This window comes from Lepidothrix coronata, unplaced genomic scaffold (assembly GCF_001604755.1).
Source record: "Lepidothrix coronata isolate B3197 unplaced genomic scaffold, Lepidothrix_coronata-1.0 Scaffold165, whole genome shotgun sequence".
In the NCBI taxonomy this organism is placed as follows: Eukaryota; Metazoa; Chordata; class Aves; order Passeriformes; family Pipridae; genus Lepidothrix; species Lepidothrix coronata.
Window position 1 is genome coordinate 42,855 of NW_016690345.1, and position 14,542 is coordinate 57,396.

General features: G+C 50.1%; 1 protein-coding gene across 10 annotated transcripts in view; it reads left to right on the forward strand.

The window, feature by feature from the left end:
- Positions 1 to 14,542, forward strand: part of AGAP1 (ArfGAP with GTPase domain, ankyrin repeat and PH domain 1) — a 292,625-nt gene that overhangs the window by 33,561 nt on the left and 244,522 nt on the right. The window contains exon 1 of one of the 10 annotated variants that reach the window (XM_017829555.1): positions 6,969 to 8,140. The exons of the other annotated variants lie outside the window; for them this stretch is intronic. Coding sequence (XP_017685044.1) covers positions 7,081 to 8,140 — 1,060 coding nt within the window. The 5' untranslated portion in view covers positions 6,969 to 7,080. Of the gene's footprint in view, positions 1 to 6,968; positions 8,141 to 14,542 lie in introns of those variants that run through there. 10 annotated transcript variants of the gene reach the window in all.

Below are 14,542 nucleotides of genomic sequence, written 5' to 3' on the forward strand. Positions count from 1 at the left end.
ACAGTCAGTACCCACAAACACCAGAGCTGGGAGTCCATCTGTTACCCACCTGCAGATGAGAGCACACCATCCTCCCCTTTCTGTCCCTGTTCCTTCCTTCCTTCATTTTCTTGCCTGCAGGTAAAAACTCAAACACATGATCCGTGTCATGACACCTAATTTTGCAGAGCAGTGATGAAGTGAGGCACCCCCTGGTGCAGTGTCTGTCACTGGCCACCACTGCAGCACTGCTCACTTCATAGATGGCTGTGGCAGTACCAGAGGTCATGGCACATCCCTCTTTCCTGCACTGGTGGGCTGAAGTTCATGCTTTTACAGTAGTCCATAAAGACATAAACCTCTGAATCCATGGCACTCCAGCGTGCCCAGGCTGGGTGCAGATTGTACCCTGACCGTAAACACTCACCCAAGTTTTGTTAATGACAAACTCACAGCCCTCCAGTATTTGTGAGCTGAAAGTTTAGCCCAAAGTGGGGGTTTCTTTTGAGCTCTGATCTGCTGTTTGCCTCACTGCAGTGCAGTCTCTTCCAGTGTGTAAGTGATCTGAGGTGAAAAACAACCTGCCTAAAAATGAGGAACGCTGGGAGAGCTGGCAGGCATCTAGGAACCTTCCTGCTTGGGGGGTGCTGAAATACTGTAGGTAATGAGCAAAATCCTGAGGCTGAGGGACTGAAAGTGTGTATTTGTGCTGCCTGTCAGAGTATTTTACTGTGCACGAGAAGGGGATTAAGGGAAATGTGCGATAGCCTGACTTAGAAAGTACTTAGCTTGTAGAAAAAAAGGAAAAATATCCAAAATGAGGATTTCTTGAAACTCGTCCTGCTTCTTATCAAGACAAACATGGCGTTATGTTACTATATTATTTATTAATAAGTATGTGTATTTAAAATGAGATTCTGAAGTGACATTGTATACAAACTAAAGTGACACAATATACAGGCTTAGTCCCCTTCACTTAAAATGGGAAGATGAATCTCACAGACTTAATTCTCTGGATTCCTCTTTGTTTAGTGAGAAGAAAACTTAGGACAGTTCTGGTAATTGAGTAGAAATTCCGCTGCAGTCAGGTGTGTTGTTTTGTTTTTAAGCTTAGGAGCACATATTATATTAATTTTAACAGCTCCATCAGCTTGGGGGCAGAAATCAAAAGGATGATCTTAGTCATGCAGAAAAACTCAAGACTTTCTGTGCTCTTTCCCTTTAAAAAATGGGGTTTGTTCTGTTCTTTAAATTGCAGTGATGAAATCTGCTGTGCTTGGGCATCAGAAATATGTTGTTAATTATATGCAACTTGGAATTTGCTTGAAGTTGTCCAATAAGAGAATTTTTTAAAAATAGTGTCTTAGGCATGTATTATGGTACAAAAAAATCATAATTGATTGAACTCTGATTTTACCATTTGCTGTTCACTCATCTCTAATGAATGGATATGAGTCAAAAGGTATTTCATTCTTGCATTTATATTATAAAATAATGTATCCTCATGAAATGAGAGCCTTATAGGCTATGAAGGACATAACTTATGTGAAAGGAAGGACTGTAATCTGTGCTTAGAAATGGAAATATTGTGAACTGTACTATCCCATGTGCTGTAATATCCCTGGCACTAAGGCACGTGGCCTTCCTGGAGCAGCAATGCCAACCTTTGGAGGCATAATCTTTAAGGTCCCCTCCAACCCAACCCATCCTGTGCTTCTGTGGGGATATTTCAGTGTTAGGGGCTTTGACTGACCTGTCTGTGACCTCATTTCCCCTGAATACCGACGTGTAAATATTTTGTATCTCTCCCCGTGAAAGAAAAACAAACAATTGAGTTGCATGTTTACTACACATCTCATCTCCCTCATTCCCTTCCTGCTCGACATCCAGTGTTTTTAGGCCAGGAATGTGATTTCCTTGTGCTGACAGTAAGATCATTATTGATGGCAAATGCTGACTTCTTGCTGGTAGCCCCTATTCTGTGCTTTGTTGTGAGATGTCTTAGCAAAGATTTGCCTGCAGTGAATTCAGGCCTGTGTAATGGACGAGTGCAGAGTGACAGAAGAACACAGATCAGTGGCTTAATGCAAACCCCGTGGCTTGAGAGAGCCCTGGAGTTTGGGCTCTGTGTTGCTGGTCCCCTCCAGCACAATGTTGTTCTGGTCCAGATGCCTTCCCTTGTTTGCTGGTTGAACACTGATGTGTGATGACAAACAGCGGATGGAGCACGGCCTCTCTGGTAGGGAGAAGTGAAATCACGTCCAAAGTGCTGTAAGAATTGCTCAGGTGACCTGATTTTGTCTTCCACAATCAGTTTGTCAAAGGCACAACTACTTGGACTGATACTGTGTGTCTGGAATTCAACCTGCAGTGTGCAAAACAGTGACTTTAAGGTCTGCTTTTCTTACAGGGGAAAAAAAAAAGACATGGAGGGCAGTGAAGATTTGAATGACTGGTTGTCAGGTAAAAACCCAAACAGGAATTGTGCGCCCCTAAAGGTTTTGGCAAACCTGTCTAGGCTGTCTCAGGATGGAAATTTTAATGCTGAGATGCTACTGATGTATTTGAGGCATTTCATAGAATTTTTAAGGTCGGAAAAAACCTTTAAGATCATCAAGTCCTCCTTGTCTGGGCTTTTACATTTGAATAGTGACCGTGTTGGATCTGCTGGTGAAATGTGAAACTCTGCCAAGGAATTAAGAAACAGAAATTAAAGAATTATTGAAGAGTCTTTTTGCAAAGAGTTCTTGGGAAAAGAGAAAATGCAAGGCCTTTTTTTCCATCACTTGGAATGAAGAAATAGTCTTTGCTCTATTAAATCAGTACCAGTAATATCAGTGGCTCACAGTGACCTTGCTTTAAAGTTGTTGGAGGGCAGGAATGTTTTCTCCTGCCAGCATGGCCATTTCTGCAGTTGTTCACGTTGAGCAGGCAGTGCTGTGTGCTGGGGATGTGTCAGCAGTGATGTGAAAGCTCAAGAACATCACTCAGGATGGGCATCAGTGAATGTTGCACTTGCTGGGCTCCCTCTGCACTTATTCTGTTCATACGAGTTTTGCTTGAAGCATTTTAAAGATGTATTTGAGACACCCCTGTTTCACCGTGTTGATTAAATGATAGGGTTCATTGCTGAGAATTGTGAGCCTCTAAATTTTAGTAGAGAGCTTTTCCTGTGTGGAATGTCTGTGCATTTTAAGGCATTAGGCTGGGTTGTGCTAGTTTGCTGGCAGCGTTGAACTCCCTGCGTGAAAAATCAAAATGCTACATTCCAAAAATCAAAATATTTTATTCCACATACTGAATTGGCTTTACTCTGCCTCTAGAGATGCACTGGGGTCTGGTTTGTTGCTGATGAAGGTCTTCCAAGTAGTGTAAATAGGCTTGACCTCAGCAGTGGAGTAAAAAGTGGCAAGTCTGACCCTTTAATGGCCACGTGGATGGAGGATTTCCATGGTTCCACTTTACAGTGTGGCTGTCTCGGAGGAACAGTAAGATTTTCTCAAGGAAAATACTTAGGGGGCATTTCATGCACCTGGCAGAAGTCATAGAGCACTGAGCAGTTTTGGAGGTGGGGGGGATGAGTGGAGGGTATAAACTGTGCCAGAGCCTTTCAGGGCCCCGTATTTATTGTGCACGGGTGTCCTGCTCTGCCTCCAGTGCCTGCGGAGTGAAAGGTGAGCGGGAGCCGCTGCCGAGGGCCCTTCAGGACACACGGCGTGGGCTTGGAGCCAAAGGGCTTGTTTGGGTTGGCTGCCGTGGCTTCTGGCTGCTCTTGTCCCAGGGCCTGAGGGACTTCTCCTGTTCTGGGAGCGGATCTGTGCTAATTGCAGGACGGGAGGAGCGGGCGGGCCGGAGGGAGCTGCTGGATCCTTGGATCCCTGCCCGGCCGGGGTGGGCGCAGCCGAGCGATGTTGCCCTGGGCTGCGGGCACAGCCCCGGCAGCTCAGGAATTCCACGGGCATCTGGGAGCTCTGACGGAACACTAAACATCACATCCCTTACTCTAGGAGTTCTGTCCCTGCTCCGAGATAAGCCGGGGTTATATGAACAACGAACGGCAGGTTTCTTAGGGTTGGTGTAGCTCCTCTGTCCAGGAGTGAAGAGGGATGGCCTTTGGACCACCAGGGGATGATGGTCTTTGGACCGGGAGCACAAGCGGCTGCACTACAACCAGTCCCCTTCACAAGAAGCCCTGGAAGAAGTTGCAGGGTGGAGAGCTGTGCTGAGTAGCAGCATAGCGACCTCGGAGCCCGCCTTGCTCCCCGCAGGAGAGCTGCTGCAGCATCTGGAGGCGGTGCCGGGTGTCCGCGCTCTCAGCGCGGCGTGAGCGGGGCGGGATGCGGGCAAGGGGGTGGGATGCTCCAGAGAGGGCTGGAGGAATGTGCCGGCGATTTGTCTGCGCTTAAAAGTGGCTCCTCTGGAGGGGTCTGTCATCCCGGGAGGATGAAAAATGGTTGATCCCGCTCCGGGTGAGGAGCCTGCGCTCCCCGCGCGGCGCGCTGGAAAGCGCGGCCTGGATCCCGATGCGGGATGCGATCGGCGAGCCCGCGCACCGCCCTGCCTGCGGGGGCTGAGGGCTGCTGGGTTTGCGGATTTGACTCTTAGGAAAACATTGTTATTCCTGTTATCCTCATTAGACCCTTTTTTAATAACAAATCTTCCCTCCCGCCCTCCCTTTCCCCCCTGCCTCCCCTTTGGAAATACCTATTGGAAATGGCCTTTTGCATGTGAGAGGAATGGAAAAATCTGCTAACGTTCTGTGATAGCAAACAAGCGTTTAGAAAGAACTGAAAGCTATTTTCAGGATGGTCAAGTGAGACCTTCTAGAATCCCAGACTGATTTGGGTTGGAAGGGACATTGAAGATCATGTCATTCCATTCCCCTGCCATAGGCAAGGACACCTTCCACTAGACCAGGTTGTTCCAAGCTCTGTGTTCTTAAGACTTTCTCTCCAGAGCTGGCCTTGGTCAGGTATCTGCTGGAGATACATGTACAAATCTATTCCATGACAAATAGAGTAATGATGAATAATCAATGTTAATTAGTCAATGTTAAAGACAACAGCATCTGTCATCTGAAGGAATGAGTTAAATTGGGAATTCCCGGTGTTCCAACTGGTAATGGAATAGTGGTGTGTGTCATGGGAATCCAGTGTCATCAGCTAACCATGTGTAGGGGCTGGCACACAGAACATCCTTCCTGTGAGAGTACAACCTCCCACCTGGAAATGCTCCTGAGGGCATGTCCTGCCCAGCTCATGGTCTGGAGCTGTTCTTCTCTGGAGGGCTGGTCAGTCCCTGGCACAGCTGCCCAGGGCAGTGGTGGAGTCAAACATGTAGATGTGGCACTTGGGGCCACAGGTTAGTGGTGGCCTTGGCAGTGCTTTCCTTCCTTTTTACCCCTTTATTGCTTTTGGCCCTCACTGGCACTGGTGGAGGGTGTTTGACTGTAGGCTTGGAAGGGATGTGCAAGGCAGCTGAAGGGAGTTTTTGAAGCTTGACTTTTAAAAGGATGTTACGCATGGAAACTACAAACCGTATTCCTAATGTTGCTTGACTTCTGTCTGCCATCCTGGCTTACAAATGACTTTATTTTAGTGGACATTTACTGGTTGATCACTACCTCAGCATCCCTGGAACTGGCCTGTAGAGAACTGGCAAGCTGGGTGTGATAGGAGTGTGTGTCACAGCCTCTTCCAGCTGTGTACAAGAGCCAGGTTCTGATGAAACCACTGCTTGGGAAGGGTACAGCAGGTTCGTTTTTGCATGACTAACCATGTACTAATGTGGCATTTTAATTGTGCAAGGTGTTTGTGATGAAAACATTTGTTAAGGATGGTCACAGACCAAAAAATGAATCAATTCTGGGTAATTTTGACTATTTTTAAGGAGGGAGTGTGACCTCAGTTCATCCTGCATGCAGAATCTGAGCCTCAAACCCCAGGTTGGTCTGAGTTGATGGGCACTGTGTGCTTTGCCCGTTTGTGGGTCTGGATCAATCCTGGATCTCGTTAGTGCATATAAATATCTCAGAGAGGTCAGAGGATGGTGCCAGACTCTTCTGTGTGGCCCAGTGATAGGATGAGGAGCAGTGGCCATAAAGTAAAACACACCAAGTTCCACCTCAACATGAGGAAGAACTTCTTTCCATGGAGGTGGCAGAGCCCTGGAACAGCTTCCCGGGGAGAGTGTGGAGTCTCCTCTCTGGAGACATCCCAAACCCACCTGGACATGCTCCAGTGCCACCTGCTCCAGGTGCCCCTGCCTTGGCAGGGGCATTGATGATCTCCAGAGGTCCCTTCTGTGGGGACCCGTACTGATTCTGTGGCTGGGCTCCTGGTGCTGCTACCGGGCAGAATGAGGTGCTGCCGGGCAGGGTGAGGTGCAGCCCCAGCGCTGCCCCTCAGCCGGTGGATGCAGCAGAGGGACTCCGCGAGCGCCTTTTCCCGGTGCCGGGAGCGCGCCCTCCTCCCGCTCCCGGCGGGCGGGACTCCAGTCCGGCGCTTGGGCGGTCCCGGCTGGCGCGGCCGAGCCGAGCCCCGCCGAGCCGAGCTGAGCCGAGCGGATCCGCGCTGGCCGCCCCGGGGAGTGCGCCGGGCGCTCGGGCACCGCCGGCACCGCTGCGAGCGGACCTGCCCGCCCGGCCCGGGCTGCTGGGAACGGCGTCCATGGGAATCGGATTTACCCGGCGGAGCGGCGGGAAGCAGGAGGCGAGATCCGCAGCCGAGCCGCCGCGCCGTAAACAATGAGCTCGGCGGCGGCGGCGGCGGCTCCCGTGCCGTGAGCGCCGAGCCGGGACCCACGGGCGGAGGATGCGCGCCTGGATGGGAGCCGTGCCCAGGAGGGCGCTGCCAGGGGCGCCGGCCGGCGGGGAGCGCAGCCGGGGCCCGGCCTGACCTCGCCGCAGAGCGGGGTGTGACACCGGAGCGTCTTTTATTTATTTATTTTATTATTTTTTAATCGGGTTGCAGTGGTTGGTGGCTCGGCGTTCCCAGCCGCCCGCGTCTCTCCATCCATCCGCCCCTCCATTCATCCATCCGTCCGCCCATCCATCCCTGCGGTGATGCCCGCGGTGGCCGCCGCTGCCTGAAGGGCAGAGCCATGTACCTCCTGGACAGCAGCGAGCCGCCGGCCGCCGCCTCCTCCCCCGAGAGGATGCAGCGGGGCACCCCGCAGAGGAAGACGGTGTACCGCATCTCCGTGACCATGGTGAAGAAGGAGCTGCTGGGGCCGGAGAGCGGCCGCGCCGGCCCCGAGCTGCCCCGGCGCGGGAGGAGCCGCCCGCCCGGCTCCTCCAGCCTCACCAGGGCCGGGCTGCTGCTGCTGGAGGAGGAGGAGGACGAGGAGGAGGAGGGCGGCGAGGAGCGAGACAGGGTCCCGAGCCCCTGCGGCTTCCGCACCTTCCGGACGCTGAGCACGGGGCAGCTGGAGCTGGGCCGGCTCAAGGTGCCGCGGAGAGCGGGGCCGCCCGTGCCCGGGGGGCCGCCTGTGCCCGGGGGGCCGCCTGTGCCCGGGGGCCCGCGGGGCAGCGCCGCGCCCGGAGCAGCCGCGGCCGCATCCCCCGGCGGGCAGCAGCAGCAGCAGGAGGAGGAGGGCGAGAAGGACGGGCGGCCCGGGGAGAAGGCGCCGGGGGAGCGGGGGCACAGCCCGCGGCGGCAGCCGGGGCTGCTGCGGCGGAGCTTCAGCTTCAGGCACTGGAGCGGCGCGGGGGAGCCGGCCCGGGTGCGGCGGCACAGCAGCTCCGGGAGCCTGCCCGGGCCGCCGCCGCCCTCCCCGCCCGCCGCGCTGCCCGCAGAGCCCCCCGAGAAGCGCAACACGCTGGACGTGGGCGAGGTGCTGAGCCAGGCGGACCCGCTGTCCCGGCTGGAGCGCTGGGAGCGCAGCAAGAGCAAGAACCGGACCCTGGATAACAGCGACCTGCAGCGGCTCTCGGAGCGCCTGGGCCGGGAGGGCCCGGCCGCCGGCACCGAGCACCGGCTCCTGCGCTTCTTCAGCGGCATCTTCGCCCGCAGGGACGGCCCCGCCGCGCTCTTCGGCAGCCCCCACGGCCGCTCCCCCCGCAGCAGCTTCTCCAGGTCCAGGGCTTACTTTAGCAGCCTCAGGAGAGCCGCCATGGACATGCAGTCCAGCTCCGAGAGCATCAACGGGTCCCCCCACAAAGGTGCCCATCCCTGTCTCACCTGGGTGGTTGGGCAGCTCGGGGAGTGGGTGATGGGGTCAAGGAGCCGTGATGTGAGGGGAGAAGGAGGGAGATGCTGCACTAGGGTATGTGAGGCTGGGGAGGCCCTGGCACAGGTTGCCCAGAGAAGCTGTGGCTGCCCCTGGATCCCTGGAAGTGTCCAAGGCCAGGTTGGATGGGACTTGGAGCAACCTGGGCTAGTGGAAGGTGTCCTTGCTCATGGCAGAGGGTGGAATGGGATGCGCTTTCAGGTTCCTTCCCACCCAAAACATTCCATGATTCTATGGCTTTATGGGCACAATGTGTTTTGGAGTGCATGGTAGCACAGCTCTGCTGAGGGCAAATCAGGCTGTGTGAGCCTCCTGGACCAAAAATCCCTCTCTGGGTTATTGAGTGTGTGTTCCAGGACAGCTGAGTGAGACAAGTGTAGCTCTCTTAATTACAGAATAGAAGCTGAACTCCAGTGCTGCTGTATATATAGGTCACTGGGTGGCCCAGTGCAGCGCAGCACTGGGACCTTCTCCTTTTGGAAAGACTTCTGTAATACAAAAAATGGGTTATGTTGGTCTGAAATGTGCCTGCTGGAGAAGTAAGTGACTACTGGTGTAAATGTCTTACGAATTGTAAACCTTTATTGTAGCAAAAGAGCTTAAACTGAGTTTGATATTTTTGAAAAAGCACAAAAACCTAGAAACCACGGTCTTGGAGTTATTTTTTTATTTATCTTATGTAGCTGTGAACTGATCTTTGACTAGCCAAAGCATTGCTAGTGTGAGGTGGGAATCAGGTTGGGAATTCTAGGGTTCGTGAATCCCTCAGACACAAGAAAAACTTGAAAAATAACCTTACTGTGCGCTGGAAGTGAAGAGCTGACGAGCTGCTTTCTGTAAGGATGTGGAAGGATCACGGTATCGCTGACTGGGACGTGTCAAACCAGAAATGCTGGTTGTGGAGCTTCAGTGAGAGACTTTCAGCGCTTTCTTGTAGCTGTGCTTTCAAATCTTTAATAGCCATCTGTGATGAAACGTTTAACTGGCAATTACAGTCGCCTTTGAGCACCCAGCGCTTATCAGGTGGCAAATGATCTGTAAGTCGCTGCTTTTCTAAAAATACAGTTCTCAATTAGAAAGATTAAGCTTTCCTGAAGGCACAGGTACAGCCGAGGATGGTGTGGAGCTGGGCCCAGGTGGTTTACTGGGGGAAGCAAAAGCCAGCCCCTGACAGATCCAGGGCTCCCGCTGCGAGTGGAGCGTGCCCGGAGTTTGAGGCACAAGGAGCAGAGCCAAATATTTAGCCCTGGTAACTGAGGACTGGAAGGTTTTATTGATGCAGAGGCATTCATGTGGGCTTATAATAATCTTGACGGAAATTGTGGTCTGACTTTGGGTAAAGTTCAAGGTAACCACAACAGAGAATTACTTCACAGGACTCCTTATGCCTGTCCTGTGCCAACTCAGACTGTTCCTCTCCTCCAAGAGCACCAGGTCAGGTACTCACACAGGATCCCCCAGTCCTCTCGGCCTGGGAGGAGGGTTCAGTTAATCAGTAACTGTTGGTACGCAGCAGTAAGATGGGCCTGAGAGGTTCTTTCTGTACATGGCAGTACCAAATTTGTCTGGTGCAAGGAAGCTTTGAGGCTTGTGTTCCAGAAAATGCCTGCTGGGACCAGCAGTGTGGCTGCAGGGTGACAGCAGTGTTGCAGGCTTGTGTTCTGGGTTAGCAGGCCTGGCTGCTCTGCTTCCTTCTCTTTTTCTGCAGAAAATCACAGTTTAGAAAAACGCCTGTACACAGTTCCAGCTGCTGCTCGTTGGTGACCCTCACAAAGCCAACCTTAAACTAATTTAATTTCTCCTATTATGTCTTAAGAAAAAAGTTTAATTAGCTAATCACAGGCACACAGGTGGAACCTGGTTACCTTCATCATGTTGAACAGTTTCACCTGTGTAACCAGATGGAAAAAGATTTGTTACTTGAAGCTCCCCCTTAGCTGGTGAGGCCCTGGCACAGGTTGCCCAGAGAAGCTGTGGCTGCGCCATCCCTAGAAGAGTTCAAGGCCAGGTTAGATGGGACTTGGAGCAACTTGGGCTAGTGGAAGGTGTCCCTGCCCGTAGCAGGGGGTGGGATGAAGTGAGTTTTAAGGTTTCTTCCCACCAAAACCATCAGTGATTCTGAACTTATTTCCCTTCTGCTGTTGGTATTCTGCATGTTTGGTGCTGTGCACGAGTTACTTGAGTTTGTACTTTCCATATAAAACCTACCCAAAGTCTGCAGAGAAAGCAGAAGTTTTAAAAAATGTAGCTTGTTGCCTTTTCAACTTGAAATATTCACCCAGATGTTGCAGTATCTGTTTGTGTGATACTTCCTGAAAAGGGAATAACTACCCCAGTCAGGTGCAATATACTTTTGAACAAGCTGAAGTTTTGGAGTTTTTAAGCAGGTGAGTAAGAATTTTTAAACCTACATGTTTTTGATGTTACTGAATTTGACTTGGACTGTAAAGTGGGTGAAGGTTGATTTGGGGTGGAATTATTCCTCATACTGTCTAGTAAACCACCTCTGGTCATCAGACATTTTCCTTTTCCACTTGCAAAGCCCGTTTGCTCTGGCATTGTTGTCTTGGGTCCTTTGCAAGCAGCAGTTCCCAAAAGCTTTGCAAGGGGAAGCAAGGGATTCATCTATTTGAATGAAAAAAGTTTTTCTGTATCCGTCGCCATTATCCCCAAAGGCAAAAAGAGAAATTTCCATATAATTCAAGTCAGAGAAGATTTTTGCCTTAAACTATTTAGGAGAACTCATCAAGGGAATTGCTGTTCCTCATCTAGACTGTTTTCTCCTCGAAGTCTTTGTGATTCTTTCATGGTGAGAGGAACTCTTGGTGCTCTGGAAGAAGAGGAGGAGGAGGATGTCTTTGGGCTGGTGGGGTGTGTTAAAATAGTTTGTTTTTCACTGGTTCTCAGTTGTTGCTTTTGTTTTGAGATAAGTTTGTTTTAATAACCCTTCTTTAGGATATACTAAGCAGATCTGGGTATCAGAACTGTTGACTACCAAAAGAGTATCATCATCATATGATAAACTCCTCTTTTGAGGTTTTTTTCCTCTGAGGTTTTAGAGGAGTTGGTTTTAAGCTCTTATCTCAAATGCTCTGCAGCTCAGAGCTGTGGGAAGCAGGGGGAAGCTGCCGAGTGATCTCTGTTGGAGGCCTCCAGCCTTCCCTTGCAAAGCTTCACTTGAGATAATTCCTGTTAGTTCTGTGTCATCTCCTCTCTGCCCTGGTCACTGCTGTGCTCCTGGCATTCCCAGGGCAGCCCAGGAAGCTTGCTGTGCACTCATGTGGATGAGTGGGCACAGACTTGGAGCACACGGAATTGGAGCAGTAAGATGCAAATGTATTGGAACTGGTCCTGTGGGGTTCCCTGTTTGGTAGCTGAAGGTTTTGGCATGAGAAGAGTTGGAAGAGTCTTTTTCAACACTGCAGAGTCCCTTTTTTCATGGACTGAAAACGGGCTAGGACTTGTTTAGCCCTTGCAACTGTTGTGAGTGTTGCCCAGAGGTTGTTATGAAGATAAAACCTAGCAGATAAATAGATTGCAGTTGGGGTTAAGCATTTTCAAGCATTGTCTAAGAGGGTTTTTTACTATTATTTATTGGGTAGGTCTTGTGTCAAGCTAAATGAATGCCAGCTGCACTCACAGAGCCAGATGATTAGGATCTGCACTGGTATTAAGGTCACTGGCTGAATTAGAGAATGAGATGGATTAATGTTTGCACAATATTGAAGTGTGTGCCAGCTGCCAGCAGCCATGGTCTTTGTTGTTCTCTTAAAATTGAAAAGAAATGTAGAATTTTAATGTTTCTATAAAATTGACAGTTAAATGCCTGATGGCAGTAATGGGTAACTTCCTTGGGATGTATCACTGAATACTTCTGTGGAGTGTTGTGCAGGTGTTCATCTCCATTGCTTCTCAAACTAAACTGTGTAAATTAAATTAGTTTTCTCTTGTTTTGCCAGAGTTACTGGGTTTACCACTGGGGTAATGATGTGTTTATCTAATGAGGCTTATGCAGATGACCAAGGCAGGGGTGGAGCCAGGTAGGGGTCTGCTCCCAGGGAACAAGGGACAGGAGGAGAGGGAACGGCCTCCAGCTGTACCGGAGGAGGTCAGGTTGGACATCGGGAAGAATTTCTCTCTAGAAAGGGTGGTCAGGCCTTGGCAGGGGCTGCCCAGGGAGGTTTGGAGTCCCCAGCCCTGGAGGTGTCCAAGGAAGGACTGTACATGGCACTCAGTGCCCTGGGCTGGGGGACGAGGTGGGCACTGAGCACAGGTTGATCTTGGAGGTCTTTTCCAACCTTAATTGTTCTGTAAATCTAAGAAGGACAGAATTACTCTGGAATTGTTTCCTAATCCCGGTGAGTCCAGAGTTAATGATGGAGCAGCATCTGGTTTCCCAGAGGTGGAGTCCGTATGTGGTGTGGCAGATGAGCTTTTTCCTCAGACCAAAGGAAGATTTTAAGTTGCTCATAGTTGCTGCATGACTTTACTGCACTTCTTTACTAGATGTAGTGGTCACTTTGCCCTAGAAAATAAAATCACTGGCACCAGATGCTGAACTCTTACTCTTTCTAGTAGTTAAGGAGCCAGAACTTGTTGTCACTGTATTTCACAAAGCACAATTTCCAAGCAGCATAAGCTCATTATCAGGGCTGCATCCAGATCTTGGATTCCTGGATCACCTCCGAGGAACCACTTGGGTGTATTTGCCTGAGCAGTTTGGCTCTTTGCTGCAGAGCAGGGTTGATTTCGATACCACAGCTCTGGTGACCACCAGTAGTGGAGCACTGATTGCCCAAGTGCAACTCTGCAGTTGCCAAATGAGGGGTGTGAAATGCTGGTGAAACGGCATGTGCCGGGGTTTGCTTTGGCACGGCCAGAACCTTAGGAATTGATACTTGGAAAGCAGAGAGCACGTGTTTTAAATGCCTGCATATTCCTTTCCACTTGGAGCTGCATAGGATTTAACAAGAAATCATTAATGCAGACTGTGAACGTCCTGGTGTTGCTTTTGATAAGTGGTGTTGGGATTTCCCCATGGCAACTGCAGTAAACACACAGCGACAGGCAGTGTCTGCCAGGAACCACAGAATGGCTTGTTTCATGTGCGAGGAGAAAGAAATGTCAGGATATTGAACTGTGCAACTGTCATCTATTTTGTTCATGAAAAGCATCCAACATAAAGCTATTATTTTGATGGAAGTTGAAAATGGGGCGTTTGATGATTTTGATGTTTCAGGCTGGAACATAATGACAGTGTGTGACAAATAGTGGTGCTTTATTGACAAAATAATACCAAATGTTTCCTTACAGCAATGCAGGCGACTGATGCCAGCACGAGAATCAGCAAACAGTGCACTGCAGCTTCCTATAATCTTTCTTTTACTAATCACAGAAGACGTTAATGGTGGGCCTTGCTATTTATTGTTCTTCATTGGTTTCCTCTGGGGATAAGGAGGGAAGTGAGGCAGAGGGACCTGTACTGCAGCTGTTGGGCTGCAGGAACAGCTGGAATGGCTTTGGAAGGGGCAGGGACTAAGGGGACATGTTTGTCCTGAGGGTCAGTTTGTGCATCAGTTTGCAAACCTCCATGGGAGTTGTTTGGAGGGATATTTGTGCTTTGGGTTCGCTTACATCGACGTTTAACCCTGTGGTACTTGTTTTCCCATGCTCTGGGTTACTCTGGGGCTGCCCAGACGAAGATGTAAAGGTCACTTGTCTGAAGTGATAACCCAGAGTAAATCTCTCTGTGCATTGAGATGTTACAGCAAAGCCCTTGCGAGGATCTGGCTGTAATGTCAGATACAGTCCCTGGGATTTATGAGGTAGGCACAGCTGTATTTCCTGGCTGTAAATGTTCCATGTGGGTGGTATCCAAAGTGTATCTCATTGCTTTAAGGGATGTTACATCCAAATTATCTGAGACCCATTATTTGTACCTTCATTTTCACGAGCTTATAGATAGAATTATTAAATTAAATATAAAGATTCAGCCATGTCAGTTCTAGTAACTTTGGTTTTTAGGTGAGTTGATGTTGTCTCTCAAGTCCTGAGCTTGGGGAGGTTCATTTCAGCCTTAGAGGCACTTGTCAAGAAATAAATTCGAAGTTCCTTGGGAAGGTCTCAGTGTTAGCAAAGGGTTCTTGTTCTTCACAGCTCCCATTTTGTGAATGAAGCCTCCCAGCAGAGGCTTCCTCCTTGGAAGTGTTAGATACTCATGTTTTGCAATATAGATATGAAGGGGAGCTGAAATACTGTGCTGACTGCTGCCAGCTCCTGGTGCTTCTGAGTTATTTATAATCCCTCTTTATTTGTTTGCATGTATTTGTCAGCT